General features: G+C 36.2%; 1 protein-coding gene across 1 annotated transcript in view; it reads right to left on the bottom strand.

The window, feature by feature from the left end:
• The window catches only part of LOC131027989 (uncharacterized), a 119763-nt gene that overhangs the window by 11849 nt on the left and 87094 nt on the right, over positions 1–20820 (bottom strand). The window contains exons 9-10 of the mRNA XM_057958093.2: positions 13231–13443; positions 130–4199 (exon numbers count right to left, since the gene is read on the bottom strand). Coding sequence (XP_057814076.1) covers positions 130–4199; positions 13231–13443 — 4283 coding nt within the window. The remainder of the gene's footprint in view (positions 1–129; positions 4200–13230; positions 13444–20820) is intronic.

The raw sequence follows: 20820 nt of genomic DNA, 5'->3' as shown, positions 1-20820 counted from the left end.
AAAAGGAAAAAAAAAATAAAAAATAGTGCATCAGAATAAAAATCTGTAAGTCCTGCATCTTAAAATTTTGAAAACCAATACATAGCACTGATGAACAGAGGATCCACACTGATAGACCAGAATATCTACCTTCAGCAAAAGATTAACTGTAATCTGTGACCACTGGTCTTCAACATCTCCATCGTATATGTCATTTACCATCTGAAGGAAGCGTGGACAAAGATCACGAGAAAGCTCTGAATGCCAAAAACTTTGAAGATTATGCTTCACTGCATCTGAATCATCACTGAGGCCTAGTAATAAATGATGATGCAGTAACTCGTTCTTGTCCATCCCCTTCTCTTTGTATAAGAAAATCAGAATGTTGAAATATAATTGCCGACAATCACTATCTTCATGATCGGTGAATGCCTCATATAAAACAGGAAGCACCTTTTCTGTTAACTTTGAATTAGGTAGGTCCTTGACAAGCTCAGAAACCAGTTGAAGAGACTTTAACTGAGCAATTTTATCCCGGTGTGTCAGAAGTTTTGATAGAAAGGGCGCAATTGAGTTGAAAAGATTAGGAATGGAATCTGATCTCCTTAGAAGAATATCCAGAGCAGTTACCTTAAACACACCATGTATGCGTGGCAATAGATCCAGAACCATTGCAGCATAGCTATCAAGAAAAGGAGGAAAATGGATGGTTATTTTGTCGGTAATATTCAAAAAATGCCCAGCATCCCCATCTTTGAAAAGTGACAAAAGAATTTGTTTCAGAGGTGACTGCAGCATGTGTTCCTTGATGCTGAGTTTTCCTTCTTCTGTGTGTTTTAATACCATTCCAATAAGTTCTGCTGCAGCATTGTATACATTTTTCAGTTTGTATCTTACATTAAGAAGAAGAGCCTTACAGAGACCCTCCTCAGACACTGTAAAATTGTCTGATGAACCACACAATGAGATACCTGAAACTGCCATTACCCCAAGAAGTTGCAACCCAACAGATCTGTTCATGCCTACTGATTTGTCATTCATATTTGGGTTTCCTCCACCAATGGTAAGATAGTGAATAACTGCACCTCTATCGAGGCTTATTGAATCTTTCCATGTTTGTATGTAAAGCCTTATTACTTCTAAGTTAGCCTGTAAAACCAACTTTGATGTGTGAGCTGCCACTGAAATTAAATGGTTCACAAAAGAAGAAGCTACAGGAACATCAGGAGGGACAGGCAAATTCCACTCTAATAAAGTGATGCATATGTCTCTAAGCATGTAATGAAAAGTTCTCCCTCCAGAAAGATCAGGATCTCTTAGAATAACTTGTAGATATGGCTTGAACCAGGTGGAAGCAAATGGTGCAAGCACCTTTCGTGCTTTGCTGATAATTTTTGCTATGAACAAACATACATTAATAGGGGCGACAACATTTGCCAATGTTGCATACAGAGATTTCATCCACTCTGGCATTCCATCATTAGGCAATTTCACACTGAATTTTTGTTGGCAATGCTCTATCAACCGTAGGATAATTCCCATAGATGGATGTCGATCAAAATCATCTTGATCTATTTCTTCTTTCTCAATGACCTCCTCCCCATTATTTTGGATGGTATTCAAGTCATTCACTTGAAAGCTTTCTGCTACAGCCTGACCACTACCATTATCTTTAACATCCACATTTACTTCATCTCCAGTTCTTTTTTGGGAATCATTTAAAAACGTGTTTATTAAAGCCGGTTCATCTGTAAGTGTTGCACCAACAATATATTGAGATGAAAGTGAAGAAACCCCACTGCTTCTCTTTGCATGACTTCTTTCTGATCGCATGCTCTTCACAGCAAGATATGAAGTTTTCACCATTGAAGTTTCTACAAGAAAGCTATTATAAACCTTTGAGCAATCAACGATGTTTTGCCAAAGAGGTTTTCCGGGGAAATCTTTAAAAAGAACTGCATACAATTTTTCCTGATCTTGTGTCCGCATAACAATTTCTGCAAGACAGTTGTATGCTGCAATATGCAATTCACGCCACAAAATAATGTTCTCTGGGAAAGGAAAGTCAGCAGGATCATTTTTTGCACGTGAATCACTAGTTGCATGCTGCATCAACAGTTGATTAGAAACAATAGGAGTGATTCTATCTTTAATGGATTTTGCATCCACCCTATTAAAAAGCAGTTCCACCATTTTATAATGGCAGATCCTAACAAGAAGATAATCTTGTTCTGTTTCCAATGTACTTTGAATTCTGTCTGGACGCTTATCAAATATCTGTTTAAACTCAACAATGTTATCTTCATACCACCCAACAATAAAATCAACAGGAGCTCTTTTGATCATTGGGACAAACATGTAATCAAACACAGCACGTCGTAGGCTTGGGACTTTGTCAAAATCATTGAGCATTTTCAGACAATGAACACATGCAATTCCTCTATTTTCATCAACGATTTCTGCATATGATTCCAATATTTCTTGTGCCTTTTTTCTTGCTAGCTTTACATGACTCTGGAAAAGTGGGAAAATAACTTCCAGCAGTTCCAACCTATTGGCCATTAATATTGCATCTTCAAGCCTCTGAAGCATATGAATATAGGCAACCCTTTCATTTGAACCTTGGGGTATGTCTGTTTCCCGAACTAACAAATGATCAGTCACAACTTTTGTTATGGTGTCTACTAGACGGAGTAAAAACTTATTGTTGATTGCATATTTTAAGAAATAAGGAGCAATAACAAGTGCATTACTCTTGACTGTCATTACTGTATTTCTTTGCAGCAGCTTTGTAGCCCCCAAATCAGGAACAAGTTGACCACTATTGAAAAGTAGAAAATAGCTCTCAATGATAAAACAAAAAGATGGCTGGTTCTCTACTAAAACAGTGTCACAACTAGTATCTAGCATAAATAGCTTATGAAGCATCTCCAGAAAGAACAACCTGTCACTAAGGGTAGCCTCAGGATTACAGCATGGATTAAGAAGTTGAACATGTTTAAGGTACTCCCTGAGGAAACTGGACTTTGTAATGCTCTCCCTTTTTAAATAATCATCTAGAACTGCAATTAACAATAGCCTAGCAGTGAAATTTTGTACAGCTTCTTGTAATAAAACTGAGAGGCACTCTTTGTATGAAAACTTTATTTGTTGAACAATGACATTTCTGAAGTTAAAATAAAATTGACTTCCAGTACCGTTCTCTGCTGACTCCTCAGATCCAGACTGACCCAATCTTTTATGGTCTAACACCAATTCTAACAACTGAGAAGCCGTGACACCCAATGCTATGGCCAATATTAAAATCTCCAAAGCAACAGGTTGTAATGCTGGAGGGCATGGCTGTTGTAATGATAACAAACTGTTTAGCAACTTCTGTCCAGTGCTTTTTGTATTCTCTTTACCTAACACAGGCAGCAAAATTCCCACTTGATGTAATTGTTGATATCCTTTCAAAATGTACATTATGTTTACTAAATCTGTGTGTTTGGAGACGCTCAAGAATTTTATCTCGAATTCGATTTTTCCTTCAGATAACAAGCTCCTAAGCAAATGTATGAAACTTTCTTTGAATGTTGATGATGCAGATGACAACATTTTAATAATTTTCATGGTTTGCCTCACAAGATCCTCTGAACTTTGGGACTCCAATGATGAATAAGCAATTTTTTGGGGATGGAAAAGAACTTCATATATCAAGTTTTGAAAATGAGGTTCATTAAAGGGTACAAGTTGATGGATCCTACCATCCTCTTTCAGTAGGGTTTTCATCCTTTCCTGAGATATTTCTACATCCTGCTCCTTTATTCCAAGTTCAACATAAATCATTACTTCTAGAAATTTGAGAAGATCAAGTATTGTCTTTACTCTTAGACATCCGTGATATTCTTTCTGAGAAGGAGTTAAAGGCTCCAATAAATTAAGATATGTGTCCCAACATGAATTTTGAAGGAAACCGGTGATAGCAGAACCAATGCCAAAGATCTCCTCACCAGTCTTCAGAACTATATCATTTAATGATACTAATTGTCCCTTCAAAGCCCATTCAAACCATTGCAGACAACACATAAATTTTTTCATCCATATCTCAAGCATCTCAGCAGTACACTTATCACTGTTTAGGTCAGGAAATCTCAACCCAGTATCAAAAACCTTCAAGGTGTTTTTGACCTCCTGAACATTTTTGACCTTGGACTTGAACCAATTAGCAGATGATCCAACTGCACAAGGAGGAAAAGTATCATCAATTTAGAAAGAGAAAGGAAAAAAATGGCCTACATTTTTTAACCTTCCTCACAGCTTCCTTGATCATATTACAGGACTAAATAAAAAGATAGTATATCTTTAAGCAAAGTAAAACTAATAAGGTATCTAAACATTGTGATCTTCTTCCACATTACTGTTGAAAATGAAGAATTGTAAATATAAATAAATACAGTTACAAATATAACTTGTGAAATGTATCTAATACAAATACAGTTTCAGATATGAATATAACAGATTTTAATCTAGTATATAGACAGAGACAGGATGAAATACATGTAGCCATGCACTCAAAAGAAGTAGATACATCAGAGAACAGAAAACAAATTCAGAGTAAAAAATGAGAGTTACATGAAACTCAAAATCAACTGCTAATATTGAAAAAGAAAAAATACATTTAGTTGTTTTCCTTTTTTTGCTTTAATGTATTTTCTTTCTTTGCAGGGATGAGTATCTCAGATATAACCCATACCATATGCCCAACCCATAGACCAGACCATACCATACTTTAGAGTAACGACTGATAGTAATGAAAATAAACAAAAAATCAAATCTCCATACTGGAAAAGCGAATATATGTTTACATGCCTTTTTTTTAATATATGTTCTTCCTTTGCAAGGCTGAATTTCCCAGATGTAACCTATACCATATCCAAGCCATAGCCTAGATTATATCATACTTCGATCCACAAGAGATACACTGATATAGTGTACCCAAGCCTTTTTAACAGTTTTCAAATTTGTGATATCTTTCTCTATATACCAGGGATAATGTTGTGTGGGAAAAGCCGGAGGAAGGTTGGATTAAGGTAAACTTTGATGGGGCCTCAAGAGGAAACCCAAGACCTAGTGGAGCAAGTTGTATTGCAAGGAATCATGAAGGTAGAACTCTCAAGGAGAGAAGTGAGCATCTGGGTGTGATAACGAATAACAAAGCAAAATTTAGAGCAGGGCTTATGGGCCTGAAATGTTGAAGGGAAGTTGGAGAGTCGAAGATTCATTTGGAAGGAGATTCAATATTGACGATCAATGTGATCAGGCAAAACTTCACTACAAATCGGAAATTGCAAAGGTGGTTAAGACCAATTAGTGGAGTCATTAACTTGTTCGAAGACTTTCAAACTTCTCACATATACCAGGAGGGCAATCAGGATGCAGGCAAGCTTGGAAACCTGGCCATTGAGTTGGATGGTCGACTTGGTCAATATGATATGGCAGATAGGGAACCGAGCTAGGCTGGATTGATGACATCAGATGGTGAGTGATTGACCTCTCCCATAGGCTGGCTGGGTATAATCTCCAATTGGGGCTCGGTGTCATAAGTGAAAAGTTATTAATAAGTAAGGTGGATCACACAAAGAATATATGGCAGCAAGGATGGCAGAATTGGAGATGAGATGGGCTGCAGAGATAAAGACACTTGTGAGGAGCAACGGATATTCTTGGCATCACTCATGTGATGGAGCTGTGACAGTATCACACTTCATTGTTCCAGGAAGGAAAGGTACATGAATTGTGGTGCCGTCTTCATCAGATGACGGGCCACATTATTATCGGAGGTGGGCAAGATTTGTATAAGGATGAGACGGATTTCCTTTTTCACAATCGACCAAGAAAATCTAGGATTGTTGCCATGGATACTCTTGTGATGTTTTAGTGCAGGAAACGACAAATGTCATTTCTAGGTGATGTTTCTGTAAAAAACTGAAGCAAGTTTTTATCTCTAGGCACAAAATGGCAATTCATGCCATCCAGAGGATATTCGGTGAGGATTTCCTGGTGTCCAAGCATCGCTATAGGGTTAACACAGACATCTTTGAGATGTTTGTGGTGAGCATTTTGGATGCTGGTGAGGGGAAGGAGATGGTAGGAGATTTGTGCAGGAAGGTGATTAGGAAATGCTATTTGGGTGAGCTTGATGACATCGCAAACCCTTTTCTCCTGAAAAAGATGGTGGACCCAACGAAGGAAGGGGGTGCGGGATAGCTGCAGAGGTATGTGCCTTGTCACATCTCGATCCTATGCTTACATTTATTATTAGTATAACTGATGAGACTATTGGACATCATTCATGTTGTTTGGTTATTTTAATTTTAACATGATTGATAAAATTAGATGGTTAAATAAAAATGCCTAAAAATGAAATTAAAATTGAAATTGAAATGATCTTAAGTTATGATTATGAGTTTTATCTTTCGCATGTGCTTTAATTATGGTTTATGGTACTGACCTACTGATGTAAATTTGAGTGTAAATTAGTGCAGGTACCCGTCGACAACGAGAATTTGGCTGAGGTAGAAGTGCCCTAGCCACTTGGCAAGAATATGCATGATGGAACCTGGAGTACTTGCACACACTCACGTAGTATATTCATATTGCATTTGTGATGTTTAAGTTTTGCATTCATGGTAATCTTGATGTGTAGTTTAGACATAGAGTGCGAATGACTTTTATGAAGATGCATTGCTTACATTGTGTTTGTTTAAAAATAAAATGTTAGGAAAACTAAAATCGCCACCCTTGTTGGTTTTTTTAATGATTACGTACTTACTTTTATTAGAAAAATAAAATGCCTAATTTGTTCTAAATGCCTCTAATATTTTCAATTAAGAAATTTTCTTTACTTCTACATATTTAATTAATTTATTGATATATTTTAATATAAATAAGAATATATTTCAAATAATAAATAAATATTTTTAATATTTTATTTTAATATAAAACAATGATTCATTTGTTTATATAAATATTTATTTTTAAAAAATAATTGTTAAAGAAATACTTTTATTTCACTAAATAAATATATTTCATGCATTTAATAATGCATGATTCCGGTACCTTGGAATGGAAAGCAATAATATAGCTGAATTTTCATCGCTTGAAAGAGGGCTGAGATTGTGTGTGGAGAAAAAAATTTAGCCGTTGGAGATCAAAGGCAACTCACAAATTGCAATTAATGCAGTCCAAAATGGTCACATACACAATTGGAAACTGGGAAGAATTCTAAAATCCATTTTAGAACTTTTAAAACAAATACCGGAGTACAAGTTAAACCACATCTTTCGGGAAGCTAATCATGGCGCGGACTATTTGGTGAATGCGGGTGTCAAGTCAAAGTGTGAAAAAGAAAATATCATTCACGAAGCACAGGGAGAGGATCTTGTGAGGATTCTAAGGAATGACATGGCACGTGAACAGCAGAACAGCAGAACTGGCATCGGATAAGGGTGATGGAACAACTCACTGTCGATCGTAGGGGAAATACGATTGATCCATGCCCAAAATCTTTCCTTTTCATCTCGAACTTAGAGAGGAAGCAGTTTTAAGCTTTTACAAATGAAATCACATGCCAAAGTACAATGCAGTGGCTCAAGGAAGATCAAGTTATGGATTTGTTTGAGAGAGATAGTACTGGAACAGACTGGATGCCAGAGTTTGAGAAAAAAGCAGAATCGGTCTTTATAAAGGGAGGCTCGATAGAAGAAAGAAGGCATGCAAGGTGTATAACTTTAGTTGCAGGCATGGTGCATCATTTTGGCTTAATCTGCATGTGCAGAGATGAGACCTTCCAAGTGCAATGTAGGAGGTTATTTCACGCAGACAAGAGAGTCAGGGATGCGGTATGGAGGCTGGCTCTCGCCAGCCTTGGTGGTGGTGGCAGGCGATTGGTGCGATGGTTTCATATACGAGGCAGTGATCTGCCCTATGGTGGATATCTTGGCTTCTAAGGAGACGTGTATTCAGAAGATCGATGGATTTATTCGCACTATAGATGGGCAGCGGTTGCAAATGAAATTCTAAATCTAGATTCGGATAAGTGGGCAAGTTTATTTGGCTTGTATTTCAATGCCGCCAACTACATCCCCTCGGAGTCTGATGAGGTATCTGACCAGGAGAATATGGGGGACGACCGAAAGAAGACAGAAAAGGAGAAGAAGAAGACTTTCATCGAGGAGGCCTGGGAGGTGTACCGAATCAGGGTCATCAATAGGGATCTAGCCCCTTTCCAAAGGCTGCTAAACTCGGAAGAATGCTGGCTCTCGGATGCCTCCGCGATGAAAGTAATGGAAATCGGAGAGAGGCTGGCGGCAATCCTTCAGGCACTCTAGGTTTAGTCTATCCATTAAGGTTTCTGCAAAAGTGTATTGGACCAGTACTTTCTCTGGTATAGCTAAATGTAAGGGAGCTAACCCTCTTCTGGTTAGTACTTATCAATAAAAATAAATAAAAAAATAATGCATGATTCCTAACATAAATAAAGTAACTAATAAATAAGATAAAAACAAAAGAGAACAAATAATTCATGATTTTTTGTTTAAAGTAAGAGTATCTTATTTAAAGAAAACTCTTTTAAGAAAAAGTTAATGTCTAAATAATTATTTTCTAAAGAGATAGTTTATTTTGACATTAATAAGTCAAACTTGAACTTGACTATCCCAAAGTTAATGGGAAGTAAAAGATTCGATGCTTTTTAATAAGAGATAAGTTTAAACACATTTTACAGTGCATTTTTTAGAGTTCATGAAAAAAAAGGAACAACCCAAATCGAATGCATGTTGAAGTGTGTAAACAAAAGCGTTTTATATTAAGCTTTTTAATATTGAAAGTAATGCAATCAGAAGATTTACATAGCACCATTACTGCAGTTAGGCTTACGGTATTTTTGGAGGGACTATTGTGAAAACTACAAAATTAAAAGAAATAAAAAGAAAAGCAAGATTTGGTTAAAAAGGAAGCACACAAATCTTTATGAGTGAACAGGGTAGCCATTATACAGGATCAGCGATATCGGGCAGCAATATCGGGGAGCAATATCTTTTGTGCAGGTTGACCAACTACTGAGCAATAATTACTGAGAACAGTTCGATACTTCGGTGGGAGAAGGTATTAAATAGAAACAAAGTATTTTGGGGCTTAATCTGTAAGCAGATCTCTTGGGAATTTCACCAGCTTTCAGCATAATTATTTCTTGGGTGAACAGTATGTACATCTAACCATTGATATTCTTGCACTTTGTTCAAACAAATTGAAGTAAATATGCTATTTTCTGTATATAAGATGACGTTTTAGCAAATCCATGTGCAATATATATGTGTTTATTATATAATATGTAATACATATATATATATATATAAGAGTGTATATATGTGTTTACAATGTACATATTATATATACAAAATCTACATGTGTTTTTTTTAAATACAAAAAACACTTGTGCTTGCTATTCATTCACTTCGATCTTGAGATTTATGAATTTTATCTCGTTCATGTAGATCTAATTAATGAATCTGTTTCAAAGCCTATGTAGAATAATGAAATTTATAATTATTTATAAACCTGCAATTATATATATAAAATGAATAGAAAATGATCTTGTAAACTCTATTTTTAGATTTATGTGACTGTATTTTAGAAATCAGAATTGCTTATGAACGAGAAAATTAGTTGATTTGATGTAGTTGAGCATGAAAGAATTTAGATAATTTCTTTAACGTGTAAAAATATATCCATGTGCATATATGAAGACAATTATATATATATATATATATATATATAGATATATATAATGTTTGTTTGGCAGATGCTAGTTTCCTTACTCTACGGTTGCATACTTTTAGTAGAAATTAAAATCATCATGCATGTGTACATGCATCTTGATTGACTTATGCATATAGAAATAGATTAATATGTCATTTTTTTGTAAATAATTAGATGCATGCAACCATGTAGATTTCTTGAATGTACGAAGATAGTAAGATGAGTTTTTCCTCTTGTGCATGGAAAGAGATATTTAGATTAATAAATTTTGCATGAATTACAATAGGGAAAAGAATGCATGTAGCTCCATAATATTATCAATTGCATGAAAAGGGAATGTTAGTTTTTAGAATGCATGCATGTTGTTTACTATGGATGCATTTAGGCATTTGCATGTCTGCAAGAGTGTTTTCTTTTAAGAAATAAGATAGTTTTATTTGTGAGTTATGGGTTTATGCTTTTGGGAATGGGTGCCGAATATGGAATAACAGAAAAGGTTGATCAGCTCCTATTGTATTATGTCTCTCTTCCATATCCTGATAGTAGGACATGTATTTCATACAAACAAATGCATGTAGATATGTCAGGCTGCACTACGTTTCCCTCTTGCCTATTGTTTCCAGGTAGCTAGGCATTTCGTGCAGGGTCGGGTATCTTTCATGTTATGAAAGATTCTGAGGGAGCGTAAGCTTTGTGGTTGGGTGGAAAAGCACTTGAGCCATGTTCTCGTCTCTCGAGTTGTGGATGACAGATGCGGTCGATGGCACTCAGAGGCACATAACTACTTTTCATATCTATGCTATTCATTGTATATGCTTGTATATTGTACATTGTTCTTGTATAGATTTATCTCTCAAGCATGAGGGCCTAGGATGTAATTATTATTTATCTCATGTATATGTGCTAACACCTAGATTAAGCACTACATCATTGAGATGTATTGACATTTATGGAAATTGAGATATTATCTTTTATTTTTATATTATTGAAATTATAAGATTTGAAGGTCTTACCTTACATGCCTACTTGGTATTTGAAGGTCTGGTGAGTGAAGACGAGGAGGAATTGATTGCGGTGGCTGTTATGTAATCTGCTCCTAGGGAAACTCTTCTGGAGGAGGTGGTAATGGCAGATCACAGTGCGTGTGGACTTGAGTGTCTAGTGAAGGCAGCTCACGGCTAGGTATAGTTTGGATTTGGTGGTTGAAAACAATATGGTTTTGGTACTTTTTTGCGATAGACTTAGGGTATATGGGCTAGGCTGCCCCAATTTTGGACAATATTTTTGTTGTTGTTATAAGGATGTATACAGTATGAATTACAGAGGATGGGATGTGGGTATGAAGGTAGAATGTACATGCAGAAAGCCTGTAGATTGTCCCAATGATATGAAATCAAGTCAATAGGAAGTAGAATTTGAAGCATGTATGAACTTGATATAGATGTAATGCAGTTTTTTGAATTAATACAAGGGTGCAGCCCCATAATGCCGTAATTTATTGATAAAAAAAAAATCAGATTTGTGATAATAAAATTTGAACTTTAATTATGGGTTTACATGATTTAATTGGTTTCTTTACTACGATCCATGGTATTTCTGGGATAAGGATGGCAGAATGGCAGGGGATGCAGTAGGGGATGGCAATCCAGGGCCGCTTTTTGGGGACGGCGGAGCAATGGCAATATATATCAACACACACGTGTGCGCGCACACACACACACAGAGTCAAATTTCTTCAAGATAATGAAGAGCGATTTAACATCAGCAGTATAACAGGAAAATGTTAAAATGATGTGAGATGATGTCTAGAGAAACCTGCGTGCCAACCACATTCCAAAACTAAATTTTGCTTGTACTTCTCACACAATATCAATGTACCAGACCATATCAAACGCACCTTTAACAGACAATAATAACCGACTCTAATACCATATAAAAAAATTTGAGGTTTGAAATTTTTTGAACAGTGAAATCAGAAATCCAATATATTACTTTGTGTTAACTCTTATATAACTTATATCATTAGCTATGAATCTAAATCATGATATATTTATTGTTGTTATACTACACTTAATGCCATAACTGCTGTCATGATTAATCTAATTGCTGTTATACTGCTGTCATGGTATATTTATCAGTCATTTTTAAAATTTATAAATTACTTCTTTTTAAAACATTATAAAAAATGCCTTTTCCTTAAGAGGATGCCTGACTGTCCCTGAGACGGATGACGAATGTCTGAAACGTCTCCAACCACCTTGGGGATCACCAGGCATTCCCTATGTCAGACGTCCTTCAAATGTCCCAGGACGACCAGGCATCACCTAGGCTTTTCCTGACATCCCCAATTTTAGGGACATGTTCCGAAACATTTTCGAATTTTCTCAGTTTTGGGGGAATGGCTAGGGGATGTCCCCTAAAGTCCCCCCATCCTCGAAACACCTTAAAGGGACAGGGATGGGAGTTTGAAGGGTGGGGATGCATCCCCATGTAGCACAATTTCTTTATCATTTTGGCACAAATAGAAAGAAAGAAAACATATCAGTGCCTATGAATGACAAAAAAGAGATCAAAGGTAGTCGAACATATGGCAGGTATGATAGAAAAGGATTAAGCTGATAGGGGCCCTGGACACAAAGCAAGAAACTACAGAAAAATGAGAATAGCTGGAATATGGGATAACTAAAAAGAGTAACAACCAAACAAGTACAATTATAAATAGACAAATGAGTGGAGATCTCTGCAAATCAATAAAAGAACACCGGCCAGTTGTTGAACACATATCCCAAAGTGTTAAAGTTCAATGAGACATTGTAGAAGCCAATGATCTTATAATCTATCACTGTGGGAATACCAATGCCAATTTTGAGAGTGTTCATTGCATAAAGTCCAGAACCAAGGAGGCAATAATCATTTTCATCCTGCACTTGATGTGAGCATAAGATTGCATACACTTTCCCAAATTAATCCCCATAAAATCCTAATTAATTGATTCTGCATCTGTATTAATGTAAATAGAAACGCCCACAAAACATTTCCTGAAAAACTAAAGAGTTAAGAGAAACGCTACAATTTGAAATAAATCATATTTAGTAGATACAATCTATAGTTAAAAATCTCTTTCACAGAAATTACCAGTTCAAATAGTATGAATACCAAGTTAAAAGAAATGGTATCCTCCTATATAAAAAATTGAATGCATAGAAAAGAATGACAGATTAAGTAAATTTTAAAATGCATGTGTTGCAAACTTCACAGCTGAGAAATACATTAAACAAAAAGTAAAAACTTGTTATATTTACAGTTTGAATAGAATCGAATTGAATAATCCAAGTGTGGAACAAAGCACTTTCATTCTACCTAAAATAGAGCATGGTGAGATCTAATCAGTAGTACTGCTGAAAAAATCACTTGGCACAACATTTCCAAATGATCAAATTTTCTACTCACCAGGCAAAACTTCACACAGAGAATTGAACAACCACATACATTTCTTTCTACATTTTTCTTCAGATCGACCAGTTTGCAAAAACAGCCAATCTAGGAAATCCTCAATGTTCAAGAACATCCTCCTATCTTTCCTATTCTTCAGCAATATAGAGATATTCTTTCTTATCAGTCTTTGTATTCCTTCAAGCACTTTGCCCATTTGTTTCACGGTACCTGACAAAATTAAAAAAGAGTACATAAAGTACTCCTAATAATCCTCTATGATTATACTATGGCAATGTGAATCAAATACAAGAATTATTCGATGACAACATTAATATCATTGTCATTAGAGTTACATAAAGAATGCTAGAAGTTATCATCATCATCATCAAACATTCAAATAGAGGAAGTTCAATTAGAAATTTTCAAACCTAAAAAACAAGTAATGACAAGTATTACTTACAAAACCAGGTTTGCGCTACAGAACTTCCCAACTTCAAATTTTCTAAATTATGTTAACTTGTTAAGTATTCATTATCATAGTTTGCAAACTTGAACAATTTGGCAAGTCACCAAGTACTCAAAGAAAATTTCTCATGATGAGTTTTCATAAGGTTAATACTTAATAGAGACTCACTGAAACATAAGAAAAATTTAGTAAGAATAAAAAAGGCCCAAAAACACTGCATATACTGGTATTTTCGCCAGCTCTGTCACATGCCCTAAAAAACACCTGCACACCAAAAACATGCCATAAAATGTACTGAAGACCGAATAACACAACTGTAGACTGAAAATCATCCCTAAAATGCAAGCATACAACAAAATGTGCCCTAAAAGCACTTGCCTACTGAAAAACATGCCCTAAAACATTAGTGTAGACTGAAAACGTGACTGTAGGCTGAAAAGCTTCCATTTTTTAGCCTGAAGTATTTTTAAAGTTTCGGAGTTTTTTACTTTGGGATCCGTCATGTCCTCATTGACTCCAAGTTTGCAAACTATGTTCACAACAGTTGTTTCTATGTGAACTACTATATAGGAATATAGAAGATATCTTTAAAGGCCACATCAGACACAGAAATCAGAAAAGCACAACAGTTGTTTCTATGTGAACTACTATATAGGAATATAGAAGATATCTTTAAAGGCCACATCAGACACAGAAATCAGAAAAGCAACGAATGGCAATATCAAAAAATTGAAACTTGTTTCTTTTTTTTTTCAAAATATATTGTTTTAAAGCTTCAAAAAAATCATCAAAAACTATTAAAAAAATTGTTTAAGAACTAAAGAATCAATTAAAATGCTTACCTTAGATGATTAGACCTCCTTTGAGCAAGTTACCTTAACCCCTTTGGCACTTTGTGAACAATCCCCTTCAAAAAAACCAGCTACCTTTCAAAATGCAAAAATGAAGAAAAATGACTGAGCAAGGTGTAAGGAGAGAAAACAGGTTTCAAATGAGCAAATTTAGGTATAGTGAGCATCTTAGGGCTTTTCTGTACATTTTACATTTGAAAACAAATCTTGTCTTACGTACCCACAACATGTTGGTGCCTACGAGAGTGTTTGGAAGCATCCAAGGAGTGCTCGACATGTCCTAGATTCCTTGTTGGTGTATGGCAGGGTGCTCCATAAGGACTCCAATCACCACTCTCAAAACCATGTTGTTTTGAAGCAAGTACGGGGTACTTGAGAGAAGAACCCAATCGTTGAATGGTGTCATTGATGTCAAGTACACATTGTTTTTCCTTGTTCGATTTCCTTTGTTCTGTATGAGTCTGTGACATGTGTTCAGAATGATCTTGATTGATGCAGAGCAGTGTTCTCTTCTCTTCCGCTTGTGCCACCTGTTTGGCAGAATTTGTTTGTTGTGTCAGAGGTTTCTGAGGGGCAGTGTCGTCTTTTATTCTCTGGAACTTCTGAGTTCTCTTTCAAACTCGCTTCAGTTTCTGTGTCCCTGTGCTGAATCGTGACAAGTGACAGTGTAATACGTTTTTTATGGATTCTTCAGGTGTGGCAGTGTCAGAACTGCAAGTTGGTATCAATCTTGCAGGTGCTCTTTCGCATTCCAGGATCTGAAGGTTTGCAGCTGTTACTTATCTGCTATAGAGGCTTTTATTTTTTTTACAAGCTTGCTGCCGTGTTTCTAGAGATAGTTCGACACTTGTTTTGAATGTATTAGTCTTTATTCAGAGTGTGGTTATGTGCAGTCAGGAGTTTGGATGTGTTCGATTGGGTAATTGAAGTTTTTCTTCTCTTAGGGCTTTTGCATTACGTTTTCTCAATGATTGACTGAGTTCTATGTACATGGTGTAGTGAAACGGTTCACTTCTTTCAACGATTCTTGACTGAAAAAGTATGTCTCCTTTATGATTTGGGTGGTTGTTCTTTGAAAGTAGAAGTGTGGAGTTATTTAGAAGTTGTAAAAAGGAAAATTCGAGCTGCTGAAGATAATCTTTTTGAGTAATATAACAGCTACGTAAGGGAGATGAAGCGAAAATGCAGAGCCTGTTTGGTATTCTGATTTTCTTGCCTAGACGAAGATGGAATAATGCGGCCAGTGTATAGAGGATTAACAAGTTTTCATCTTGATCTGAAATTGGGTTTGTTTAGTGATCTTGATGCTGCATGTGAGTGTAGTGACTTGGCAAAGCTATGACAGTAGAGTTGATACCTTTGAACCAGGTGTATCTAGTTGTAAAATGACAGAATAGATACCATGCTAAAGATTTCCAAACTGCAGAGTAATTTTTGTATTTTTGGTACACCGAAATGTGCCTTGCTGAAAGCGTTATGATTTAAGTAGTAAGTCTCCGAGATCATAGAATAATCTCGTGTGGAAGAGTAATGATCAATGTTATAGACAGTAAATTTTCAGTATTCTCATTTCTGCAGATGATAACTTTCTGAGAAGATTTTGAAAAAGAGTGTCTTTTGATGTAATTAAAAATTTATGATAAGGAGAGATTGCAGGTGCTTAACTGAGAAAACCAACAGCTATCAAAGAGATGTATCATTTCTCAAATCTGAAAAACTTTATTTTGTAAAGGTTGATGACTCAGTTGCTTAAGGTTGATAGCCTTGTAATTTCTTGTAATCAGAGGTTGGTGCCTCTGTCTTTGAAGAGTTGGAGCTCTTTCTTGTGTATGGGTGGGTGCCCTTGATTTTAAATTGAAAACTTTAATGCCGTGGTTTTTTACCCGAAAGGGTTTTCCACGAGATAAAAAATCTGGGGTCAAGCTTATTCTTGTCTTCATAACTTTTGTTTGCTAAAGTCTGATTTAAATGTGTGAAATACTGATTCACCCCCCTCTCAGTATTTCTAGTTTTGTTCTCACCAATAACATATGTTTTTTACATTATCTTCAAGCACTAACATAAGTAAAAAAGAGCTAGGTACTCATGTTATTAGTTAAGGTGTGAGCAATTGCATAATACACCATTTTACAAAGCACACATCCATCTCTTATGCGGAAAGCAAATATGGAATGTAAAACAGCAAATGTCAACTCCAATAAATGTTGATCAACACTAATTAATAGCAAAATTAAATAAGTGAAACCCTCAAAACATCGAAACAATATGGATATTACAAAAGATATAGCAATAAATAATGCTAATAAAATATGGAAATCCTCAAGACAAAGAACTTTGAAGGATTTGGTGTTATGTTGGTTGATGAGTTCACCATCCATTTCTCTAAGAAGATCTACCCAGTAATCTTAACCTGAGAGGATACAAAACCAATAAGGACTTCTATGTTCTCAACATCTGAGACACAAATATAGTCCTAGGTGTCTTGTGTTTGCACTCATTAAGAGAACACAAAACTCGTAGACCATGGAGTTGAAATTTTAGTCAAAGTGAGAAGTGGTACTGCAAATAATGACAAATGAGGTGCCAAGGATTGTACTGGCTAAGAGAATATATAAGGTTTTCAATCACGGGAAGCTATATGGGTAAGTCAATGTTTGGTAACTACAAGAAAACCAACCAAAGGAAAGAAGCCATATCATATAGTTGTACAAAGAATCTTGGACAAGCACAACAAGGTAGTCAACAACATTCCTCCAAGGAAACTACCAAAGAAAGGCTCTGAGCAAATCATTGAGTTGGATGAGGGCGCTAAGCTTGTCATAACTACTGCCTACCACCACCCTAGGCAACATAAGGAGGAGATCAAAAAGAACTTAAGGAAATACTAGAAATGGCACACATCAGAACTAGCTCAAGTCCCTTTGCTTCCTATGTGGTTTCGATAAACAAGAAAGATGGCACAATTTGAATGAAAATCAATTACAAAGCACTATACAAGAAAAGTATTAAGAACCAATATCCCATTTGCAAGATGGATGAATTGATAGATGACATTCAAGGAGTAGTCAATTTTTCAAAACTAGATCTCAAACTAGGCTACAATCAATTCAAGGTCTGAGAGAAGAATATTCACATGAATTTTTTTATGTCGTTACAAACTCTATAATTTTCTAGTAATCTTGTTTGGTTTGAAAAACTCTCCAACAACATACCAGTCATGCAAGATTCATCAGTCCTTGGTTCCTTTGATGACATTTTTATCGATAGAAAAATGTGGGAGAAGCACCTATGGCACATTGATGAAGTGCTGCAAATTTTGAAGGCACAATCAATGTTTGCCAAGAAGTCAAAGTGTGTATTTGCAATGACTAAGATCTTGTATCTAGGTACATTATCAACACAAGGAGTGCAAGTGTACATGGAAAAGATTTAAGTAATTTGGGACAGGCATCCCCTAGGAAACTTGATAGAAGTGCAAGGATTCATCCTTTGCAACTACCATAAGCAATTTGTTAAGGGTTTCTCCAAATTCGTGGCACTCTTAATTGACATAACAAAAGACGAAACTTCCATGTGGACTAAGGATGCACAACAATTTGATAGACTAACGGAGGTAATGAGCTCATGTCCTATGTTAGCAATTTTGGATTTCACTCTTCCTCTCAAATTGGAATGTGATGCATTAGGAGAAGGGGTTGGGATCATGGTTGCGTAGAACAAGCACCCGATTGCTTTAGAGTGTTGAAAGCTCAAAAAGATGGAAAGACATATCTGTTAGGGTTTCAAGCAGATCCGAAGCAAATATGAACTAACAATTATATGCAGATTTAAATACAAAAGATAAAGAAATAAAATAGGACACAGATAACACAGAGATTTAACGTGGTTCACCCAGAATGGGTTACGTCCACCATACACAGCCGTCCAATCTTTCTTATTATCCAGCAAAAACAGTACATCAACCTTACAATGCCTTAAGCATCCCAGCCGCTTATAACATGCGTTTTTTAGGGCAAAAACAAAGTCGGCCTTTTTAGGGTTTTATTACAATGTCGGTTTTCATCAACAAAAAAAACGGCAAAAAATTTTCTCGGGGGCTGCCGCCCCCGGACCCCGGCGAGGATACGTGCTAAGTGTACAGTACTTTGCTGATCAATCACCACATTTCAAAAATCTCCCACTTGGAGACTGATACTACACAACACCACTGTACATGCAACATCTGCTGGATAAAACACTAGGACTCGACTGGTATAAATTCCACAATTATCAATCAAGAAGACCAACAAAAACTGATGAAGAAATCAGCTTCTCCTGTGGAACTGCCTTTGTGAACATATCGGCAGGATTCTCACTTGTGTGAATCTTCTCAAGCCGTAACTGACCCTCCTCCAAAACAGTCCGGATGAAGTGGTACCTGAGCTGAATGAGCTTTGTCCTTGAATGAAAAGCAGAGTTCTTCACAAGATGAATGGCACTCTGGCTATCAGTATACAATGGGCTATCCTCTTGTGTCTGACCCAATTCCTCTAGAAAACATTGCAACCAAATCATCTCCTTGCTAGCTTCTGTAGCAGCAACATACTCAGCTTCAATGGTTGAAAGTGCAACAACCTTTTGTAGCCTAGAAATCCAACTGACTGCAGTTCCCCCTATAGTAAAAACATACCTTGTAGTACTCCGTGAATCAATATCACCCGCCAGATCAAAGTCAACAAATCCACTTAGAGCAACATTAGATCCTTTGAAACATAATGCCTTCATAGTAGTTCCTTTCAAATATCGAAGAATCCATTTCACAGCATTCCAATGTTCCATACCCGGATTACTCATAAACCTGCTCACAACTCCCACCGCATGTGCAATATCTAGCCTTGTGCATACCATTGCATACATCAGACTGCCAATAGCTGATGAATACGAGATGTTAGACATTTTATTAACCTCTTCCTGTGTCTTTGGGCACATCTCCTTAGTCAATTTGAAATGACTAGCCAAAAGTGTACTAACTACTTTTGCATCCTGCATGTTAAATCTTTTCAACACCTTCTTTATATACTCACTTTGGGACAAATTCAAGGTTCTATTTTTCCTGTCCCGTGTAATCCTCATACCGAGAATTTGCTTAGTTGCACCCAAATCCTTCATAGCAAATGACCTAGCTAATTTCTGTTTAAGATCATTTATATGTTGCATGTTAGACCCAGCAACAACCATGTCATCAACATAAAGCAACAGGATAATATAACTGCCATTATCAAATCTCTTAAAATATACACAATGATCAGAATGACATCTATGATAACTGTGTTCAGCCATGAAACTATCAAATTTTAAATACCATTGTCGGGGTGCTTGCTTTAGGCCATACAAACTTTTCTTCAACCTGCACACCAAGTTCTCCTTACCTTTGAACTCATATATCCCTGTGGTTGCAACATGTAAATTTCCTCCTCCAAATCTCCATAGAGAAAAGCTGTTTTGACATCTAATTGTTCAAGATGTAAATCATCTGCAGCCACAAGACTAAATACAATTCTAATTGAAATCATTTTTACAACTGGAGAAAATATTTCATCATAATCTATACCCTTTTTCTGTGCAAAACCTTTTACCACAAGTCTAGCCTTGTATCTTTTCTGACCTCCTTCCTCCTCTTTCAGCCGATAAACCCATTTGTTAGGCAAGGCTCTTTTTTTTGCAGGTAAAGGGACTAAGTCCCAAGTCTTATTTTTCATCAAGGAGTCCATCTCCTCTTTCATGCCTAGCTCCCACTATTGTTTGACATCTACCTGCATTGCTTCTTCATATTCTTCTGGTTCACCAGAATCCGTTAATAAAATAGAATACAAAGAAGGAGAAAATCTTTCAGGGGGTCTACTTGTCCTCATAGAACGTCTAACACTTGTAGGAGTTTGTGGGACAATCTGTTGTCGCTGAGCATCAGGTACCTGTGGCATTTCATTTTCAGCAATCTCATCTAACACCACATATTCTTGTTTGTCCTGTTCATACTTCTTTTCCTGCATCTGTTCTTTATACATAACCTTTTCATTGAATATAAAATCTCTACTTCTAATTATTTTCTTATTTTCAAAATACCATAACCGATAGCCATATTCATCTATCCCATATCCAATGAAGGTACATTTCTGAGATTTAGCATCAAGCTTGGTTCTGTTTTCTTTATCAACATGGACAAAAGCTTCGCAACCAAAAGTTTTTAGAAAAGAATAATTTACCTTTTTACCAGTCCATGCCTCCTCTGGAATACCACCATCCAAAGGG

This window comes from Cryptomeria japonica, chromosome 5 (assembly GCF_030272615.1).
Source record: "Cryptomeria japonica chromosome 5, Sugi_1.0, whole genome shotgun sequence".
In the NCBI taxonomy this organism is placed as follows: domain Eukaryota; kingdom Viridiplantae; phylum Streptophyta; class Pinopsida; order Cupressales; family Cupressaceae; genus Cryptomeria; species Cryptomeria japonica.
The sequence above is the reverse complement of the archived record's forward strand: the minus strand, read 5'-3'. Positions and strand labels throughout refer to the sequence as shown.